This window comes from Urtica dioica, chromosome 8, assembly GCF_054948205.1.
Source record: "Urtica dioica subsp. dioica isolate 48M chromosome 8, U.dioica_male_clone48M_v1_H2, whole genome shotgun sequence".
NCBI lineage: Eukaryota > Viridiplantae > Streptophyta > Magnoliopsida > Rosales > Urticaceae > Urtica > Urtica dioica.
This window is the reverse complement of record NC_142763.1, coordinates 7,311,478-7,331,857: the sequence shown is the minus strand read 5'-3', so window position 1 is coordinate 7,331,857 and position 20,380 is coordinate 7,311,478. Positions and strand designations below refer to the sequence as shown.

Here is a 20,380-nt window from a genome sequence, read left to right as displayed (position 1 = left end):
GAGCATTTCACAGAGTATCCTGACAAGTTTCCATAGGTCGGAAAATCGTTAATAGTCCACATTAACATTGCCCTTAAGTTGAACGAATCTCCACGGTAAGCGTCTTTAACTTCCATCCCTTTCTCCCATAACATCTTCAAATCATCGACCAACGGTGCCAAATAGACATCAATATCATTTCCTGGTTGATTCGGTCCTGAAATCAAAAGCGTTAACATCAAGAACTTTCTCTTCATACATAGCTTTGGAGGGAGATTGTAGTTCACAAGTATAACCGGCCAAACACTGTATTTACTGCTCATCATGCTGAACGGGTTCATTCCATAAGAAGCTAGACCAAGGCGCAAATTTCGAGTATCAACACTGAAATCCTTATACTCTAAATCGAATGATTTCCACTGTGCAGCATCAGCAGGATGTCTCAACATACCATCATCGATACGCTTTTCGGAGTGCCAAACCATGTTCTTCGCGTGTTTGATACTATTAAACATTCGACGAAAGCGCGGCATTGGAGGAATGTACCATAACGACTGAAATATATTTAACGAAAATCAGTAATAAATAATGAATATGAGCTACATGTATTTCCTAATCAAGTGATGAAAATGTACGTACCTTAACTGGAACTCCTTTAACCCCGTTACATGGAATTTTACCCTTCTTCCACCGTGACTCTTTGCACGTCGGACATTCATCTAGATCTTCATACTTGTGTCTATATAAAACACAATCATTTGGGCACGCATGGAATTTCTCGTACTTCATGCCTAATGTACCCAAAGTCTTCCTTGCTTCATACATACTTAAAGGTACTTTATTGTCTTTCGGAAATGCTTCTTTCAGTGTTTCCAACAATAGAGTAAAACTAGTGTTAGTCCAACCCCCCGACGCCTTCAAATGAAATAATGTAACTAAAAATGACAACTTCGAATAGCTTGTACACCCTTCATATAATGGTGTCTCCGCATCATTCATCATGGACTCAAACAATTCCGGTCGCTCAACAAAATCGTCCTCCAAATCATTCATCATGCCGCACATATCATCAATATCATCTTCAACATCATCCTCATTTGCCGTAGAACGAAAAACCTCACCATGGTAGAACCATCTTTGATACGAGGTCATTATTCCATATGCAAACAAATGGGTCCGAACGACATCAATCGAAAAATGTCTATGATTTCCACATTTAATACAAGGACAACGAATAGATTTCAAATCTACCATGTTCTCTCTAGCAAAATCACAAAACTCATCTACACCTTTTCGATATATCTCATTCAATCTATTCTCCCACATCCACTTTCTCATATTCATAGAAAAACCCTAATTATACAAAAAATTCCAAATTCTAATTAGTAAACTATCAAGAGAAAAACAATTAGAACAAGTTAAAGAAGAACTTACAAGATTTGAATGTGTAGATGAGACTAGTAAACGAGGACGCTCTAGAATGAGGTTACCCTAATTTTTTCGAGTGAGGTTATGAGAGAGTTCAAAGTGAAAAAGACCAGAAATGAGAATTTATATCACCAGTCTCGTGTCACTCGCCGCGGCGAACTTTCTACTTCGCCGCGGCGAGACATTCTACAACGCTTTCCATAAGCGTTGTAGAATGTCCTCGCCGCGGCAAAAATATGCGTTCGCCGCGGCGACATATCATGCCGCGGCGAGGTACAAATCCCGCCGCGGCAGGAGTCCTGCGCCGTGGCGGGAACAAGTCGTCGCCGCGGCGAAAAACTTACCGAGGGCACCATGTTCCAGACATATACTCTCGCCGCGGCATCATACAATTCCCGCCGCGGCGAATGTATTCCTCGCCGCGGCGGGAATTAGCCTTCGCCGCGGCGAGGCTTCTACAACGCTTACTTAAGCGTTGTAGAAAGGTCTCGCCGCGGCGGAAATTGTATATTGCCGCGGCGAGGACATCTAGGGTTACCTCGCCGCGGCGATGCCACATTTTTGCCGCGACGAGACGTTTCTGCGTAACTCTCGCCGCAGCGAGAATTTGGTTTCGCCGCGGCGAGGATCCTACAACGCTTATTCTAAGCGTTGTAGAATCATCTCGCCGCGGCGAGAAATACACTTCGCCGCGGCGAGATCCTACAACGCTTAGAATAAGCGTTGTAGGAGCGTTAAAAAATCTGAAATTTTCAAATTTTTTTAACTACCCGCGCCCATTCATATCTATACTTAGCGTTTTTTTCCCTCTCATTTCTCATTCTCATTTCTTCTCATCTCCACTACTATCTCTCTCGTCCTTCTCTCTCTCCGCCCGTCCCTCTCTCTCTCCGCCACTCTCTTGCCGCCCGTCCCTCTCTCTCTCTGCCACTCTCTCTCTCTCGGCCCCTCTCTCTCTCTCCGTCCCTCACTTCGCTGAACTACCGCGCCCGCCCTCCCGCGCGTTCTCTCCGACCCTCAACTCCCTCTCCTCGCCGTGCGCAGCGCCCACGCCGCCCTCTCGCTGAGCCCCCTCCCTCACCTTGCCGTGCGCCCACGCCGCCCTCCCTCGCCGCGCGCCCTTACCTTGCTCGTGCCCACCCTCGCCGCGCGCCCTCACCTCGCCGCGCGCCCTCACCTTGCCTCACCACCTTCTCTTCGCCGCCCTTGTGCTCGTCCAACTCCGGGTAATGTTTTTGAACATTTTTACATGAACTTATTTAGTGTGAATTCGATATTGATTTGAAATTAGGAGATATTGTATTGGATTTGAGTTTATTGAATTGAAGTTTGATATTGATTTGATTTGAGAAATATATTTGATAGTAGATTGAATTGGGATTGAAATTGTGTTTTTGTTTAGAATCGGATTGGATTTGAGTTTATATTGTGATTGGAGTTGAGTTTATATTTGATTTTTGTTATATTTGAGTTGAAATTTTGATAACATTTGAGTTGAAAATTGAAATTATGATTTGAATTTTGTTTATTAGATTCAATGTCGTCCACTACTACTACTTCTAGCGGTAGTGGTAAAAGAAAAATTAGAAGACAACTAGCGCTTAACTCCGATGAACAAGGAAAACGAAGAAACACTCTTATGGGTCGGGTTAATAAGGCTAAAACACTTGGTAAAAAAATCCCGGTACAATTTGATGATAAAGGGCAACCAATCGGTAAAGAGGGTGATGAGTTGTCGAGTTACTTTGGCGTGTTAGCAAGAGAACACGTTCCACTTTCGATGCGTGATTGGAGATGTAAAGACAACGCCCAAATTAAAGAACGGATTTGGAACGAAATGCAAGAAGGATTTACGATTCCTATCGAACAAAAACACGATTGCCTTATGAGAGTCGGAGAAGCCGCAAGGTTATTTCGTCATGAGATATACAACGATCTACTCAAAGACATAATCAACGAACCAATCGCCTTAAAGAGACCGGCTTGTATTTTGAAATACTATACAAGTACCGAAGAAGATTGGATAGCATTTGTTGAGTATAGACGAACCGAAATGTTCAAACAAACATCGGAACATGGGAAATCAAATATCGGAAAAAGTGTGTACAAATCTCGAACGGGCCGAAATGGATATCGAAAGCTTGATCAAGAAAATGTTAGATTCATTTTTTTCTTTTAGTTATTTCAAATGTTGCAATTATTTTTTAATTTATTATATAATTACTTCTTACTAGCATGACGAAACGGGGGAATGGCCTACGAAAGAGGAACTTTGGATTGACTCGCGAATGAAAGACGTAGATAACTACAAGGATGAGAAAGACAAATTGATGGGAGAAAAAATCGTAAGTTCTTTACCTTTGTTATAACAATTAACCTTGTAATTTTATTTTCAAATAATTTTATGTGTAGAAAACGTTATCACAACAAGCATCGCAAGGGACATGGTTGCCGGAATCGGGAAAGAGTGTTTTGCAAGAAGCTTTGGGAACGTCGCGAGTTTGCGGTCAATCCAAACACACGTCGCGTTTTAAGTACTTTGTTCCTCCAACGCCCAACGAAGAAGTAATGAAGATGCGTCGGGAAATGAGCGAGTTAAAGTCTTTGGTGATGAAGGCATTCGGTGGAAATGGTAGCATTAATGTCGAGTCGCCTAGTGTCGAGCAAGTGAAAGAGAATCTCAACGCGAAGGTTGTTGATGATAAAGAGATGGCAAATGTTGAAGAACACGTCAATGAAGCGGTCTCTTTAGGTATGTTCAATTTTTTTTTATCTATTTATTAAAGATAAATGTTTTGGTATTAAGTTATTGATAAAATTCTTGATTCGCTTAGAACACGACGATGTTGATGATCGTCCGAAGATCGATCCTATCATTGTTGATGATCGTCCGAAAATCGATCCTATTGTTGTGGAAAAACCAAATAGTGTTCGTGCTAGTTGCTCTTTGAATCCAACCACGCCGGTGACACCGAGTTCGGATGAAAGCGTCGAGTGTCTTCTTTTCATTGATGACACCGAGTTCAGAGGCACAATTCATGTTGCAAATGGGCGAGCGTACATGAATGGAGGCGTAGTTCATTTCTCACCTTTGGAGGAAGGAAATTTACGCGTGGCCGTTTTGGGGGTTTTGATTAAAAAAGCAAAATTGCCAATTCCCACCGAAGAAGCTCAAACCGTTGAAGATGCTATAGGCGGGTTTGTCTCGTGGCCGAAGAGACTCATGGAAATGGACTCGGGAATAGAGAGTCGCGGTCCGGTTGTCAAACAACTCTCAAAGCTCGGTTTTGAGAGTGAAGCTAGCATCGATGATGCTAAGAAGATTCCGTACAAGGTGATTCATCCCAAGTATCGATTGCTCGCTCAACATGCCAACAAAGTAATGTTACCGGAAGGGGATGTGATTATGGTCAATGTTAGTCCAAGTCTCGCGGCTATCCCGATTCCGGTGTCATTTGAAGACATTTCCGATTTTTTGCAATACTTGGAAATTGGCGCGGGGAGCATAACGGTTTATATGGAGTAAGAGTTTTCTTTATATGCGTTTTTTAATATCAATATTCAATATTTAGTGTTTTGATCAACTATATATTTGTTTGTCATAGCTATCTACGATCGAGGCTAGAAAAGGCGAAGAAGACTCGAAATTTTTGTTTTATAAATCCGAGCTTAAGTTCGTATATACAAAATGACGACGAGGAGGCTTATTTGTCAAAACGAGTCAAGGACGTTGGAAACGTGGTACGACATTGCAAATTTGGTGAACTAGTTTTGATGCCGTATAACAAAGGTGCGCATTGGATGCTCGTTGTCCTCGACCTTTGGAGAAATAGCGCTATGTTCTTTGACCCGTTGAGAAATAAAATCTCAACGGATTTAAATCGATTGATAAAAAGGTAATATTTTGATTTCTTAAATAATTTTTATTATAAACCGTTCTAGATGTTTTTTCTCTTATAATCTCCGTGTTATATAGGGTTCTTGTTGATTTCAAGCTCGAGCATCAAAACGCCAATAGTAACGGGCAATCAACATACATCAAGGCTTGGGACGCTCCGAGACAAACGGGAAACACGGAATGCGGGTATTTTGTCATTTCTTATATGCGTGATATAGTCGTAGGAGGTATAGGAAAATTAGAAAATAAGAAATCCTATACAAAAGAGGATTTAGAGAGAGTTAGGGAAGAATGGGTAACTTATGTACAAACATTTATTAACTGTGACGATTAGCTAGTTTTTTTGAAGATGTATATATTAGATTTTGAATGTTTTAAAGATGAGGATATTTGAGATGAATGTATATATTAGATTTGTATTGAAGATTATTTTCAGGTGCTAGTATCGTGTAGAAAACAAATTGTGGATTGAAAATAAATGATTCTCGCCGCGGCGAACTATACTTCTCGCGGCGGCGAGACAAGATACCGAGAGCAAGCAAATTAGAAATCTTAGTCTCGCCGCGGCGAGATTTTTTCTTTGCCGCGGCGAGTTTTTAAAAAATTCATCGCCTTCCTACAACGCATTATATCCGTTGTAGAATCATCTCGCCGCGGCTAAGATTTGACGTCGCCGCGGCGAATTTCTCGCCGCGGCGAAGTATATTTTTCGCCGCGGCGACGTGCTTCTACAACGGATTGAAAATCCGTTGTAGAATGTTCTCGCCGCGGCTCGGAACGTACCTCGCCGCGGCAAATAGCTCGCCGCGGCGACGTATAATTCTCGCCGCGGCGAGGTCCTTCTACAACGGAAAATCAATCCGTTGTAGAAGCACGTCGCCGCGGCGAAAAATATACGTCGCCGCGGCGACATGTGTGAAAATATTTTAAAATTACACAATGGAATTAGACCGTTGTAGAAGCTTCTACAACGCTTAAGAATCCGTTGTAGAAGCGTAGTTTCTACAACGGATAATTAAGCGTTGTAGAAAGCTGTTGGATTCTACAACGGATTTTTAAGCGTTGTAGAAGCTTCTACAACGCAAGATTCTACGACGCTTACGAAGCGTTGTAGAATCATTCTACAACGTTTTTTAAGCGTTGTAGAATCCTATTTTTGTAGTAGTGATGGCGGCATATTTTGTTATGTGACTTAATACATTGGACCTATTACACTTTTAAAATCTCACATGTGTAGCGCCGAAAATAAGTCCTTTTTTTTTTTCTATAAAAGACATTAGTAATCAAATAAATAATAATATTTTATTTAAATATATGAATTATAGACTTGGAATACAAAAAAGAAGTTTCTTCACTTAGAAATTCAATTGGAGTTGATGAGTTTTCTTCAGAAATACTCTCCAAACACTAGTACAAAAAAGATCTTTGGGTGCGACTTTTTTCGCACCCAAAAGTCAATTTTCGCACCCAAAGATACTTTTAGGTGCGACTTTGGGTGCGACATTTCCGCACCCGAAAGTCCGCACCTAAAAGGCTTGGGTGCGAAAAGTCGCACCCAAAAGTCTTGACTTTCGGGTGCGACATTTAGGTGCGACTTTCCGCACCTAAAATCGCACCTAAAATGTCACCAAAATCCGTGGAAAAGGCGGGTAAAAGAGCATTGGGTGCGACAAAGTCGCACCCGATACTTTAAAATCGCACCCGATACTTTCCCGCCATGACAAGAAATAGTACTTTAGACGTCACCTGATTATAAAGTGACTTTAAATCTTTGGAAAAATGTAATTATTATCAATGCTTTAGTTGTCACTTGATTTAAAAGTGACTTCGATTCTTAATTTATTTATAAAAATAAAAAGCAATTAAATACATTCAGCCTCAAACTTTGAAAAAAAGAGAGTTTGAATTTCAGATCAAACCGCAAGCTTACATACATTATTTTTTATTCTAATATAATATTCACTATTTTGTCAGTTATTTCAGCAAAGTTCTGATAAAAACAAAGATGTAAACAAATAAGAAAGTCTTCATATAGATCGTGTATGAAAAATAAATAGGAAAAAATAGATTGGTCCATAAAATTTTCTCTGATAACAAAGTCTTCATTTTTATTTTATTCGTTTACAGAACAATTTAGCTCATACTTTTACATGATGACCAAACTTTAAACTAAAAAGAAAAAAAAAAGTAAAAAGAACATGGTTTCTTATCAAAACAGTTGTATTACCAATACAAAGAACAAGGAAACACAAAAAAGCTCAGCTTCATGTCCAACTTCAAGGAATATCCCTCTCTTATTATAAACCTGAGAGGCGTCTTCTAAAATGAAAGATTTGACAACCAAAAGAATAGTCACAGTCATATGAAACGAACAAATGGCCTTACAAAATTCTTGCGGCAGAGTTTCAATCTCGCTCGAACATTCTCCAAAACGAAGCGGGCGATCAGCGTCTCTGCATCCACTCCATAACATCCTTCCGAAAAACTCCTCCGGGCTGAGAGAGACAAATGTGCCTGTGTTGGCTCGTTCTCCCTAGAATTCACACAGCCAACAATTCACACGGCCGACACAAACTCAAATAACCAGTGAACAAAAATCACGTCACAAAAACCAAGCTCAAATCCATATCAGAGTACAGATCAATTAACACTTTAGTTTTTTTTGGACTAGATCGTTTGAAATCGTTTGAAATAAAATACAAAATAAACAATTTAAAACATTATCTTTATTTTTCTTTTCATGACTTGAAAAACATAGCAATATAGAAACTTCACTTGTAAGGCGCTTGACGCTGTATATATCTATATACTATTAGCCTGTCTATATTTGTTTTTTCAGTCTTCATGTATAAGAGTCCTTTTGCGGACTTTGTCTTGGGATACTCTAGAGACTTTTACTAGTAACAATAAAAAGGTGGGAATTGATATAGCCATGTATCACACTAGTATACTGGTAATAGTTAAAATTTATTCTCATTTGCAGCCGTATTTTGTAAAATGTTCCAACTTAAACAATTTAATTTGGCAGGCATATCACTACAAGAAATACCACATTTAGCGACGAAACTATTAGCGACGACTTAATCGTCGCTAATAAATCGTCGCTAATCACCCTCGTCGCTAATTTTTTGGTGCCAAAAATATTAAAGTTTGACGGCAAAGATAATTAGCGACGAATTTATCGTCGCTAATTCTTTTTTGTCGTCGCTAAGTTCCCGGGAAAATAAATAGCGACGATAATATCGTCGCTAAATATTTTTTTTGTCGTCGCTATACAATTAGTGACGATAAAATCGTCGCTAAATGTTTTTGAATTTTGACGAATTTTAAAGAGGGAAAAATCCCTCACATTTAATTACAACGAAATGATTTAGCGACGAATTTTGAACATTTAGCGACGATTTAATCGTTGCTAAATGTTTTTGAATTTTGACGAATTTTAAAGAGGGAAAAATCCCTCACATTTAATTACAACGAAATGATTTAGCGACGAATTTTAAACATTTAGCGACGATTAAATCGTCGCTAAATGTCTTTAAATACCAGGTCGCGTATCGTTCCCTCGTGAGCTCCCAAACCCTAAAAAAAAATTCAATCGGCCATCATCAACCGAGCTCTCTCTCTCTGCAGCTAAACCCCCCACAGCACCACCCTCTCCTCATCTCTTCTTCTCCGTGCTAGAGCTCGGCCAGCCGCCCATCTTCGAGCCGCGTGCACACCACCAGCCGAGAGGAGAAGGTCGCCGCGCGTCCTAGGAGCTCCGGCGAGCACCTCCGGCGAGGGAAAAAAAGGGTGAAGACGGTCCAAATGGTCCGACTCTTCAAGTGAGGTATGGATTTCTTGGGCTAAAGTGAAAGATCCGAAAATTAGGGTTTTGATGAAATTGATTTGGGGGTTTTACATCTGAACGTGGTTGATGCTTTGTGATGTGATTTGTGCTCGGTTTAGTGTTGATTACTTATGGGAGTGTTGATTTTGGACTGAATTCTTCTTTTGATTGTGGTTTGGACGGGTTTTATGTGTGGAACGTGTTTTGGCCGTGTGTTTGTTTGCTCAGCTGTGTGGTGTGAGTTGAGATTTTGGGTTTGTGATGTATTGATTTATGATACTAACTGAAGAATAGAAGTAAAATGAAACAAGGTGTAGTATAATTGTTTAAAGAAATTACCAATAATCTCCACAAGAACAATCTCCATCTTTGAAATGGTGAAACCTACTAGCGTCCCTGAGAATGATTTCTCTCCCGGCGACCAAAGCGATCAACTTGATCGCGGAGTGGCAATCGCCGCTGACCCGATGGCCCTGCACGATCTGCAGCGGCGTCCCGTCGGAAGTACTAAGGATCCCAAACGAGATCGCGAGTTTCTCGCTCTGGTGCGACGACCGTTCTTCGCGTTCGTCGAGCACAGAGTCTCGCTTGGGGACGTACCCGAGCTCTGTGATCTCGGCCGTCAGTTCCTCGAGTTTCCGGTAGATTTTTTCGGTTTCCGCACGGGTCTTGTCTCCAGACCGAAACACGTGAGCCTGTTTCTTCACCTCTATCCAAGTGTACGCCGGGAAAATCCTCAGACCCTTCCTTTTCAGGGTCTGAAGCACGGAAGAACTTCCTTTCTTGTGGCCTTGTATATGTTCAAGAGGACTAGATAGCTGTTGAGCAATTCCGGCTCCATTCTGTAGATCTTCTCGGCGGCGATTCTCCCGAGCTCCAAACCCCCATGGACCCGGCAAGCGGTGAGAAGCGCGTCCCACATGTTGATCTTGGGCTTCTTCCTACAAAATCATTTTTAATAACATGGATGTAGAAAAATCATGTTACTACCTTAAATATGGAAATAATTGAAATTTATCAAAAAAAATAAATGGAAATGTAAATATAATACATTAAACATAATTTTTCATCAAACATAATGGGTCTATTTTTGAAGATCTTGACGCCACGAATTTGTAGGATCTGAAATCACTCAATTTCGAGTTCGTATGAGAAAGATACGAATTTTTGAAGTTTTGATGCAAAAAAAATTATTTGAAAAAAAATAGGAGAGAGAAAGTGACGAATTTGTTAATAAATAAGGGTAAATCAGACCTTAATTATTGCCACATAAGCCATTTGGCTATATCCCTAAAAATTGTCAAACATAGGCTAGATCCAAAATCACATGTTTAAAGTGGCCTAGTTACGTATAAATCTCTTTTTTAAAATTATTTGTTATATATTACGTGATTAATCTTGTTATAACTCGTGTTTTAGGACAAATTGACGTTGCTATGTGAGAGTAATTTTCCGGGTCGAATCACATATAGTGGTTCGGGAATGTTGAAGCTTGTGAAAGAAAAATTCACCGCTCTTGATCTACTTCAAAGGATTGCAGAGACTCCATTCGCTCAATTCTTCGAGGCGACGACACTAAATTTCTCTTCAGTACTCTTACACTCTCTTCTTCTTCGAAAGATGGAGTCAACCAAAAGGGTGAGATTCACTTCGCAATCGGAAATAAATGCGTGAGATTCGGTAAACTCGAATACGCGTTGATCACCGGATTTAGTATGGAAGACGGTCCGACGGCGGAGGAGCAGAACGAGCGAAGAAGTGATAGGCTCGTGACCGATCACTTGAACGGCGTGCGAAACGCCAAGTTCGAAGTCTTGACGAACGCGTTCAAGACATGTCAAGATCCGGAGGACGCGTACAAGCTCGGATTGTGCGTGTTTGTCATTGGGTATCTCCTCGGAGTAGAACACAACAGAGTCATCAACGACAAGTATCTCTACATGGTTGAGGACTTGCCGTTCTTCTATTCTCTGCCATGGGGGAACATCACGTGGGCAGAGACTTTCTCCGCCCTCTCTGTGGACATGAACCGCTACTGTGTAAAACAAAAGGACAAATCCGCCAACGAGAACATTCTTCAGAAGGAGGCGAAGTATATCTTACCGGGGAATTTGCACGCCGTGCAATATTGGGCGTTCGAGGCTATTACGGAGATTGGTCAACAGTTCGGGAACAATGTCGGTGTCCGAGTACCGAGGATGCTTTCGTGGTTTGAGGCTATGATGATGATCTCTTGGATTTATGAAATTTCTTGAGTTGGATTGTGTTTTTCTTTGGCCGTGAGATTCATTTGGCCGTGTGTCTTGTTCTTCTGTTGTGTGTTCTAAGGGGTTGATTGTGATTTGTTATGGTTAAGTTGATGCTCATATTTGTGAAGGAATTTCTGGTTGAATTAGGAGGCTATGAGGAGTTTTGGAATGTTATGTAATTTGGTTTGGAAATGGTTATGGCCGTGAGTTGTTTTGGTCTTGAAATTTTTATTTGACCCTGTGATTTTTGGCCGTGAGCCATATTGTGATATTTGTGGCATTGAGACTGTTTTGTGATGATGAAAGTCTGAGCCTCGGGAATTTTTGAAGTTTGGAGTTGAAAGTTATGATTTGTGATTTGAGATGAGATTGTACGTTACGGGTTTTTGGTTTGAATTTAAAATGTGGATTTAATGACAAGGTTACGAATTTTGTGACAAGTTAGTTTGGATTCGTGTTTGGTTGTTGACTTGGTTGGGCTCGGGTTTTTGAGTCGAGATGTCGGATTTGGAATTTTGGATATTGATAAGAGTTTGGATTTAAGAAATTAACTCGATGTCGGATTTTCGCGGTTTGATGACAGATTTGGGCGGACGAGCGGGAACCGGACGAGTCAAAGGTGACGAAGCCGGATTTTTGAAGTTTTCAAGAAAGAGTTATCCAAATTAAAGCTCGATTAACTCATGAGTTTTTTAAATCGCTTATAGCGTTTAAATACTCTCATTTGGTTATTGAAATGTATTTCATTTATTTAAATAAATAATTTATGATTATTTATTTAATAACGTTCGAGAATTTAATTAATAACCACGATTCAATTTCAAGTATTTTATATATAAGTTCATTTCGATAATATAATTTGATTTTTATTTGATTTTTCATTTTAGAATTTCATACACGAAAAAAATAGATAATAACTAACGATCATAAAAAATGAATAATTTAAAAAATTGAAAAAAAATTAATAATTAGCGACGACTTAATCATCGCTAATTCGCGCGCGAAATTCACCCGCGGGAATTAGCGACGATTAAGTCGTCGCTAAATAATTAAAAAAAACTCCTAGTTTAAACATTTAGGGACGAACAAATCGTCGCTAATATCGTCGGTAAATATTTAGTGACGATTAATTCGTCGCTAAATATATTTAGGCACGGGCATTTAGCGACGATAAAAATCGTCGCTAAAGAGATTTAGCGACGATTATGGGGTCATTAGCGACGAAAAAAATCGTCGGTAAATGTCCTATTTGTTGTAGTATAATGGAATAAATTTTACTATATATACCCTTAGTCCATTGTAACAACTAAATATGACTTAAATTGTAAATGATAGTATCTAAGAGATTTTAGGCCAGCTTTTTTGTGTTTCACATAACGGACATTAAAAACAATGATTTGCTTAAGACAAAAATGATTGGATTTTGATTTTTTGTAATTTTTTTTTTATGTTATGAGTGTAGTAGTAGATAGTCTTGAAAGTTGAAACTATTATGCAAGTGACAGTTTATACTATTTTTGGAGCAATATAGTTTTGCAAGTAATGATTTTGTAAGATTAATTAGTCATTTTCAGAAAATAAAAAACAAAAAAACAAATCTATGTTCTCATGTGTGAAATTCAATATCTAAATTACATCAATATATTTAAAGTATCACTGAAAATTTTGTTGTCAAGATAAGTATTCAACTATTATGTAGTATTTTTAGGCATAAACTATCAATCATTATTATAATATTGTTCGGTAACACCTGGAAGGAAGAATTCTGGGTATAGCTATGAAATCCATTCGTAGATAGGAAATAATTGCAGAGCTAACAAAGTTTGGCACATAAATTATTAATAGCAAAACTCAAAAACGAGATGAAGACAAGCTAGAGACTTATTACTTGGAGTTGACGAGAACTGAAAAGCCATTATACTGGGATGCAAAGTACTTAATACGTAAAGAATAAGAAAGGGGTTTCAATTGATGAAGATATAATTAACTTGTAGTATTTATATAGTAGGAGATCATAAAATCAGCTATATATTTGACGGCTACGGCTACGGCTACGGCTGCGATTAGAAGCCAGATATCTAAAAGTTTTTATATATATTTGACAACATTAGAATCAGCTATATTAAGCTAATCGATTAGGAAAAAACTAAAGTTTTCAAAGCACGAGCGTTTTATGTTGAAAAACTGTGTTAATTGATTAGGAAAAAACTAAAGTTTTCAAATCACGAGCGAGTATTCAACATCAATTCCAAGCTAAAATCAGGCCTAACTCAAGCGAGTATTCAAATATCAATTCCAAAGTACAGATCAATTCACCAGACAACCTTGAAAATCAAAAGCCCCAAATTCAACAAAACATAATCGAACCAACAGAGGCACCGAGAGAGAAACATCACCGGGTCCAACCAAAACCAAATCATAACAAGAGAATCATCACAAATCTCATCAAACACGAGCATAAATCAAGCAACCAGTGATATCCTCATCGAAATCAAACCCAAGAACTATCAAATTCGGAAATCCAAATTCTAAACCCTAGAAATCGAATTCCAATTTGGGGGAGAAATCCTATCTCACCTTGTTTGTGAAATCACGTCTCCTCGGCGCTCTCTCCCTCCTTCCTCGACGATCCCTTCTCGGCCGGCGTCCTCGGCGTGCTCGCGGCGGCGCTCGCTACTTCTCGGTCCCGCGCGCGACGTGGTGCTCGGTCTCGATGGCTGTTGTCGGCCGCGCGTCCTCTCACTCGGTCGCTCTCCCTCTCTCACTCTCTCGCTCCCCCTCAATCTCTCGTTCTCTCTCTCTCTCTCGGCCGCTCAGCCCCCTTCTTCTTCTTTTCTTTTCTCTTCTTCTCTTTCCTTTCCCTTCTTCTTCTAATCAGCGAAATTTTTATAAATGTTTTGAAATGCTTTGGAATGTTTTGGACTTTATCAATCCCGCTAAATTCTTAGAAATGTTTTGGACTTTTGGGTGCGACAAAGGACTTTTGGGTGCGACTTTGTCGCACCCAAAGGTATGATGAGCTTTTGGGTGCGACTTTTCGCACCCAAATTAAAAAAAATCAGCGAAATTTTGAGGTTACTTCAGTGACATTTGGGTGCGAAAAGTCGCACCCGAAAGTAATTTTGGTGCGAAAAGTCGCACCCAAAAGTCATCCGCACCGAAAAACTGTATTTGTAGTAGTGAAACGTGATTTTAAATGTTGTCGGTTTAAAGGGTATTTTCGTAATTTCAGAGAATTCCATCTAGATTAGAAGTTAGATCCGGAATAATCTAGATTAGAAGTTAGATCTGTTCAGTGGCATTTTTGTAATTATGGTAAGTTAAAGGGTATTTTCGTAATTTCAGAAAATTCCGTAACAGTTTTTACAGTCTGCTTGAACAGGAATCGTGCGCTTTCCTTTATATATATATATATATATCGTATGGTTATATATATATATATATATATATATATATATATACATATATATCTCGTATGGTTATTAGATGTATGAGTAATATCATACACACACACACAAAAAAAAGTACCAATACTACTTCATACTTATACTGCTATTAATAAGAAAAAGTATCATACATGAATATAGTTATGAAAGATAAATTCTAAAATTACTCATAGCTATATATATATATGTGTGTGTGTGTGTGTGTGTGTGTGTGATTTAGTCTAATATATTACGAACAATACATAAAAAAAAAGATCTAATAACTAAACTTAAAATACTCAAACCACACATAAATAAGCGTAAGGCATACGTAGCGTATAGTACATAATTCAAGCTTGATATTTTACATTTTTTCATATGGCCAAGTTTCGGGGTTTCACAAAATGACATTTTAGATGCCATATTTTAACTTTTAAATGTCTATATCTAAAACAAATTCTATAATGCTTCAATACGAGTAAGTTGAATTCAAAATAAATTTACATTACTAGTAATCTAACAATAAAAATGCTAAATAATATATGATAAGATATTAGAAAAAATGTACGTGCGCACTCGAACAAAACACTCATAAAGTCATTTCGTATTTAGTCTTCAAAAATTTTCTTTTTTCGTGAATCCGTTGAAAACCTTTGATGTATTCTTCGAGCACAACAGTTGTGGCATTCACTTATGGGATCCAGGGCTATAGATCTGCATAAGGGTTTAGAAAGTCACAATTCAAACCCCCGAACGATAATGTTGAAGTAGTCGAGGCTACAGAGATGAAGTGGGTGTCTAGCTCAATAGTGCGAGATAATGTCCTCCTTTGATGATACCTTCCTCTTCCCTAGAGAAATTCATTACCTTACTCAGTGGTATGTTTTGCCCCATTTTTCTGTTAAAATAAACCATATAAGAGTGAGTATATAAGAGTGAGAAGTTATGTTTTATATTTAGTAATGAATTTCTCTGCATGTAAAGTCATGCCCGACACAATTTCTTGTGCCGAAAATGTTATGAGTTTATGTGAAATCCAGAAAATTAGATGAAAAAAAAAAATTAGTTATGGAATTTTTTTTTAAGTAAATATTATGTGCTTTTATGCTTGCATCGGAAGGTTTTAGATAGTATGGAGTATTGTCTTCAAAAAAACTAAAATGAAATATAGATATACGTTTAAAGATATATACATATGAATATGTATACATAACAGTAAAAGTTAATTGTTTCTAGTGAAAACATCCTCTATAATATATATATATATATATATATATATATATATATATATATTCCTTATAAAATATATTGATTTGCACATACACGTGTGTTTTGTTTTTTTTCCCCTACTTAAAAGATATATGAATATTTACATATATAGATACATGTTGAGTGGTCATTATTATAAATTATATATAAATATCTATGTATCAGATAATTTTGTGTACATAGTTATCCATTAAGAGCTTTTGACGTATATATATTAATATATATATATATATATATATATTAATATTATTTTGCTAAAAGAAAAGTCCAAAGTCGGTAAGCAAGAAAAATATCAAGATCAGAATAAAATATTACGTCAAAAGCTCTTAATGGATAACTACGTAAATAGTTTAGGTTAGGGTTACAAAAGAAGGTTACGCTCCCATCCCAGCCTCTCTCCTTCTCTCCTTCACTTTTCCTTTTCATAAAAACCCTAGCCACCAAGCATTTTTAGATCTATCTTTTTTGGAGTCTAAAACTCTTAGGAAGCACTTTTTCATCCTCTCAATTAAGGTATTTCATGTTTCATCACTAGATTATACTAGAATATTATTATTCTTCTATCTTTTTATGAGCAAACTATTTTTTAAAGTGGTTTCTGGTTCGGATTCAATGAAAACCGATTTTAATACGCTTACTACGGTTTTGATATTTATTATTTTGCGTTGATTCTTCTTGGAGATGTTAGATCTAGATGTCTTCTGTTTAAATGTTTTATCGAATAATTTTTTTTATGAAACACTAAATATTTTCTGATTAAATTCCGATCAGTGCGCGTACCAGTTTTACAGTTTTGATCAAATTTTAGAAATCGTTTTTCAGACGCTTAGTGTGAATTGCCCGTTAATTATTTTTATTCGAAAGTTTTTGCAATGGTTAGTACTATGTGTCGTTTTTCTAAATATGTAATTTAGTTTAAGTTTCAATAAAAAAAGTTTTACGGTATAAGAATTTTGAAAATGATGCGCAGATTGGTTTTTACAAGTTCTTTTTTTTTAGCCAAATTGTTGCATCTTATTTTATTTTTAATAAATAGTTAAAAATTTATTTGGCCGTGATACCTTTACAAAAAGTGCTCAAAATTATATTTTATACGTACTGGATGTTTTTACAAAAGTTTTTCCAGAGTTTTTAGTTTTCCCCGAAACCCTAATAGCCAAGGGTATTTTAGTAATTTCACGTCGGATCTCGTTTCTGAAAATTTCAAGAAACTAAGTCATGTATTAAATCCTTTTCTTACCTGATAAGTAATAGTCAACCTTTTCCGTTTAGGTTCCGAGTCATTAAGAGCATCATTTTCCTTCGACGGTCTTCGATCGTAATTCCGATCTCCAGGTGAGAATAATCTCAATGCAACACGGATTAGTTCAAAAATATATTAAGTATTATGTGATATGAAGTATTTATGTATTGTGTGATTTTTTGTGTGTGTGTATGAATGTTCGGAATGTGCTTGGTATGTTATGATACGACGATATGTGAGTTTATGTTATCTTATGTTGTGTATTAGAATATCTATAACACGTCTTATCTTTCTAGCTATGTTATCATGTATGTTTTTATCTTATGTCGCTCATGCTTTTAACGTAATAAACACGATAAGTTAAGTAAGCAAGAGAGTCGTACCGCCTCGAACTACGGAGGTAACTAGAGGAATTTCTCGAGCCAAACTACCACTAGTACAAAAAACAGCATTGGGTGCGACTTTTTTCGCACCTAAAGGTCGAAAGTCGCACCCATTGATACCTTTAGGTGCGACAAAGTCGCACCCGAAAGTTCGCACCTAAAGGTCATGGGTGCGACTAGTCGCACCAGATGGTCATGACTTTTAGGTGCGACTTTTAGGTGCGGATTTTCGCACCCATATTCGCACCCATAAGTCAGAAAAGATGTGCGAAAAAGTCCGCGGGAAGGCCATTAGGTGCGACTAGTCGCACCCGTTGGTCTACCCGCCAAGTTTTTGGGTGCGACTAGTCGCACCCAATGGCCTTCGCGCCAAGTCTTTGGGTGCGACCAGTCGCACCCAATGGCCTTCGCGCCAAGTCTTTGGGTGCGACCAGTCGCACCCAATGGCCTTCGCGCCAAGTCTTTGGGTGCGACTAGTCGCACCCAATAGTTTTTTTAAGATTTTTTTTATTATTTTTTATTCATATGAATTCTATAATTGTAATCAAATAACTAAATAGTTTATTAATTAGAAAATTCATTAATTAATATTTATAATAATAATAAAAACTAACCATTTGTTGTTCGATTACAATAATTATTATAATGTACGACAAATAATTAAAATAAATGTTCATTCTTTTCCCTTTCCTTTTCCTCGGTTTGTAAACCAATCCTTGAACAATTTACTCCCTCTTCCGCCAAATCTTCCTCCAGAACTGCTGCTACCTCCTCGTCCACTGCCGCTCGTACGCTCACTGCCGCTCGTACGCTCTCGCTGGTAGTCTGCTGAAGCTGGCGGCGTCATCTGAGCATCTGCCATTGAAACTGATGGCGGCGTTGTCTGATGCATAGGGTGCATTTGAGGCGACGGCGTCGTCTGAGGCATCTGTGGCATCGTGCCGGGTGACATCTGAGGCATCTGTGGCATCGTGCCGGGCGACATATGAGACAAGGGCGAAAACTGCTGCGTGAACGCGAACATTTGTCGCTGCATCTCCTCCATCTGCTGTTGGTTGGCTCGCCTCATCTCATCCATAGCGAGTTGTTATCAAACTAACTACATTATTAATACATATATACATATAAAAAACTATTCAATTACCTAACTAATTAACAATTAGACTAATTATACAAATTATACTATACGAAAATCTGAGACTAACCGGCTTGATTACGAGGGAGAGGCTCTCAATTCGAGGGAAGCGGAGTCACGTAGACACACAGGGACAGTGGCTCGTGGTCGGGGTCGATCGGACAGCAGCTCGATCAGGACAGCGACACTGAAAAAAAAAAATTATACACCAAATACAGTCACAAACACACACACACTCAGAAATTCCAAAAGCCCCAAAACCAACCCTAGCTCATGAGATTTTCGGCCAAAACACTACCAAACCAAGGAAATTCGAGTTCAATCCACAAATTCGAGCTATAAACATCAACAATCGAGTCCAAACAACATATAATACTAACCAATTTCACTGAATTCAACTAGGATTCAAAACCCCCAAAAATTAAAACCAAGAACCCTAGATCTCAAAATCCATTTCGGGTTTGATTTTCTTACCGAGATTCTCGTGAATTTTGGACTCCTTGGCGTGTTATCTCTCCTTCCCGGCGTCTCTTTCTCGGGCGGTGGCCACGGCGAGCTCGCGGAGGTGTTGCTTCCTCGACTGGAGCACGCGCGATGGTGGAGGGGTTCGGCCAACAGCTCGCGAGGTAGAAGAGAGGAAGAAGGAGGAGAGAAGAGTGTGGCGGCGACGGTAAGGCTCGGTCACGCACTAGTGGTGGCTGAGAGAGAGTGGTAGTGGTGGCGCCACCACTTGTTGGTGCAGAGGCGTCGAGGGGTCGCGCGAGGAAGAGCGGTCGGAGGCTGAGAGAGAGTGGTAGTGGTGGCGGTCGGAGTGGTGGCGGCGACGGGGATGGGAGCAAATGCAGGAAAGAAATCGGAGAGAGAAATCGCATGAGTTCTTTTTTTTTGGGTCTTTGACGATAGAATGAAAACCCGAGCTGCTGCTTAATTTATACAGACTTTTGAATTTGGGTGCGACTTTGTCGCACCCAATGACCTGTGTCAGTGATTTCGGGTGCGAGAAAGTCGCACCCAATGAAATTTGTAAAAAAAAGGGAGAGTTTGGCCGCGGAAAAATTTAGGTCATTTAGGTGCGACTTAGTCGCACCTATTACTTTGGAGAAAGTATTGGGTGCGACACCCAAAAGTATTAACACACTTTTGGGTGCGACTAGTCGCACCCAAATTCAAAAAAATTCGCGAAAATTTTCCAGCGCTTAATTGATTTTTGGGTCCGACTATTCGCACCTGAAAGTCATCCGCACTGGAAAACTGTATTTGTAGTAGTGTACGGGCTCACATAGAGAGTTCCTCATATGTTTATGTACACTACTACAAAACTAGGATTCTACAACGCTTAAAAACAGTTGTAGAATGTTTCTACAACGCTTATTAAGCGTTGTAGAATCCTGCGTTGTAGAAGCTTCTACAAACGCTTAAAAATCCGTTGTAGAATCCAACAGCTTTCTACAACGCTTAATGATCCATTGTAGAAACTAAGCTTCTACAACGGATATTTAAGCGTTGTAGAAGCTTCTACAACGGTTTGAATCCATTGTGTAA

General features: G+C 38.7%; 1 protein-coding gene and 1 pseudogene across 1 annotated transcript; one reads left to right on the top strand and one right to left on the bottom strand.

Annotated features, from left to right (window-relative positions):
* Positions 1-9,469: 9,469 nt before the first annotated feature.
* LOC149387733 (pentatricopeptide repeat-containing protein At5g50390, chloroplastic pseudogene) lies at positions 9,470-10,056 on the bottom strand (annotated as a pseudogene).
* Positions 10,057-10,097: 41 nt separating this feature from the next.
* On the top strand, positions 10,098-11,562 carry LOC149387732 (uncharacterized). Its single transcript, XM_089622233.1, has 4 exons — positions 10,098-10,103; positions 10,554-10,759; positions 10,810-11,311; positions 11,491-11,562. Exons 1-4 carry the CDS (start codon positions 10,098-10,100, stop codon positions 11,560-11,562), a joined length of 786 nt encoding a protein of 261 aa, XP_089478359.1.
* Positions 11,563-20,380: the final 8,818 nt, after the last annotated feature.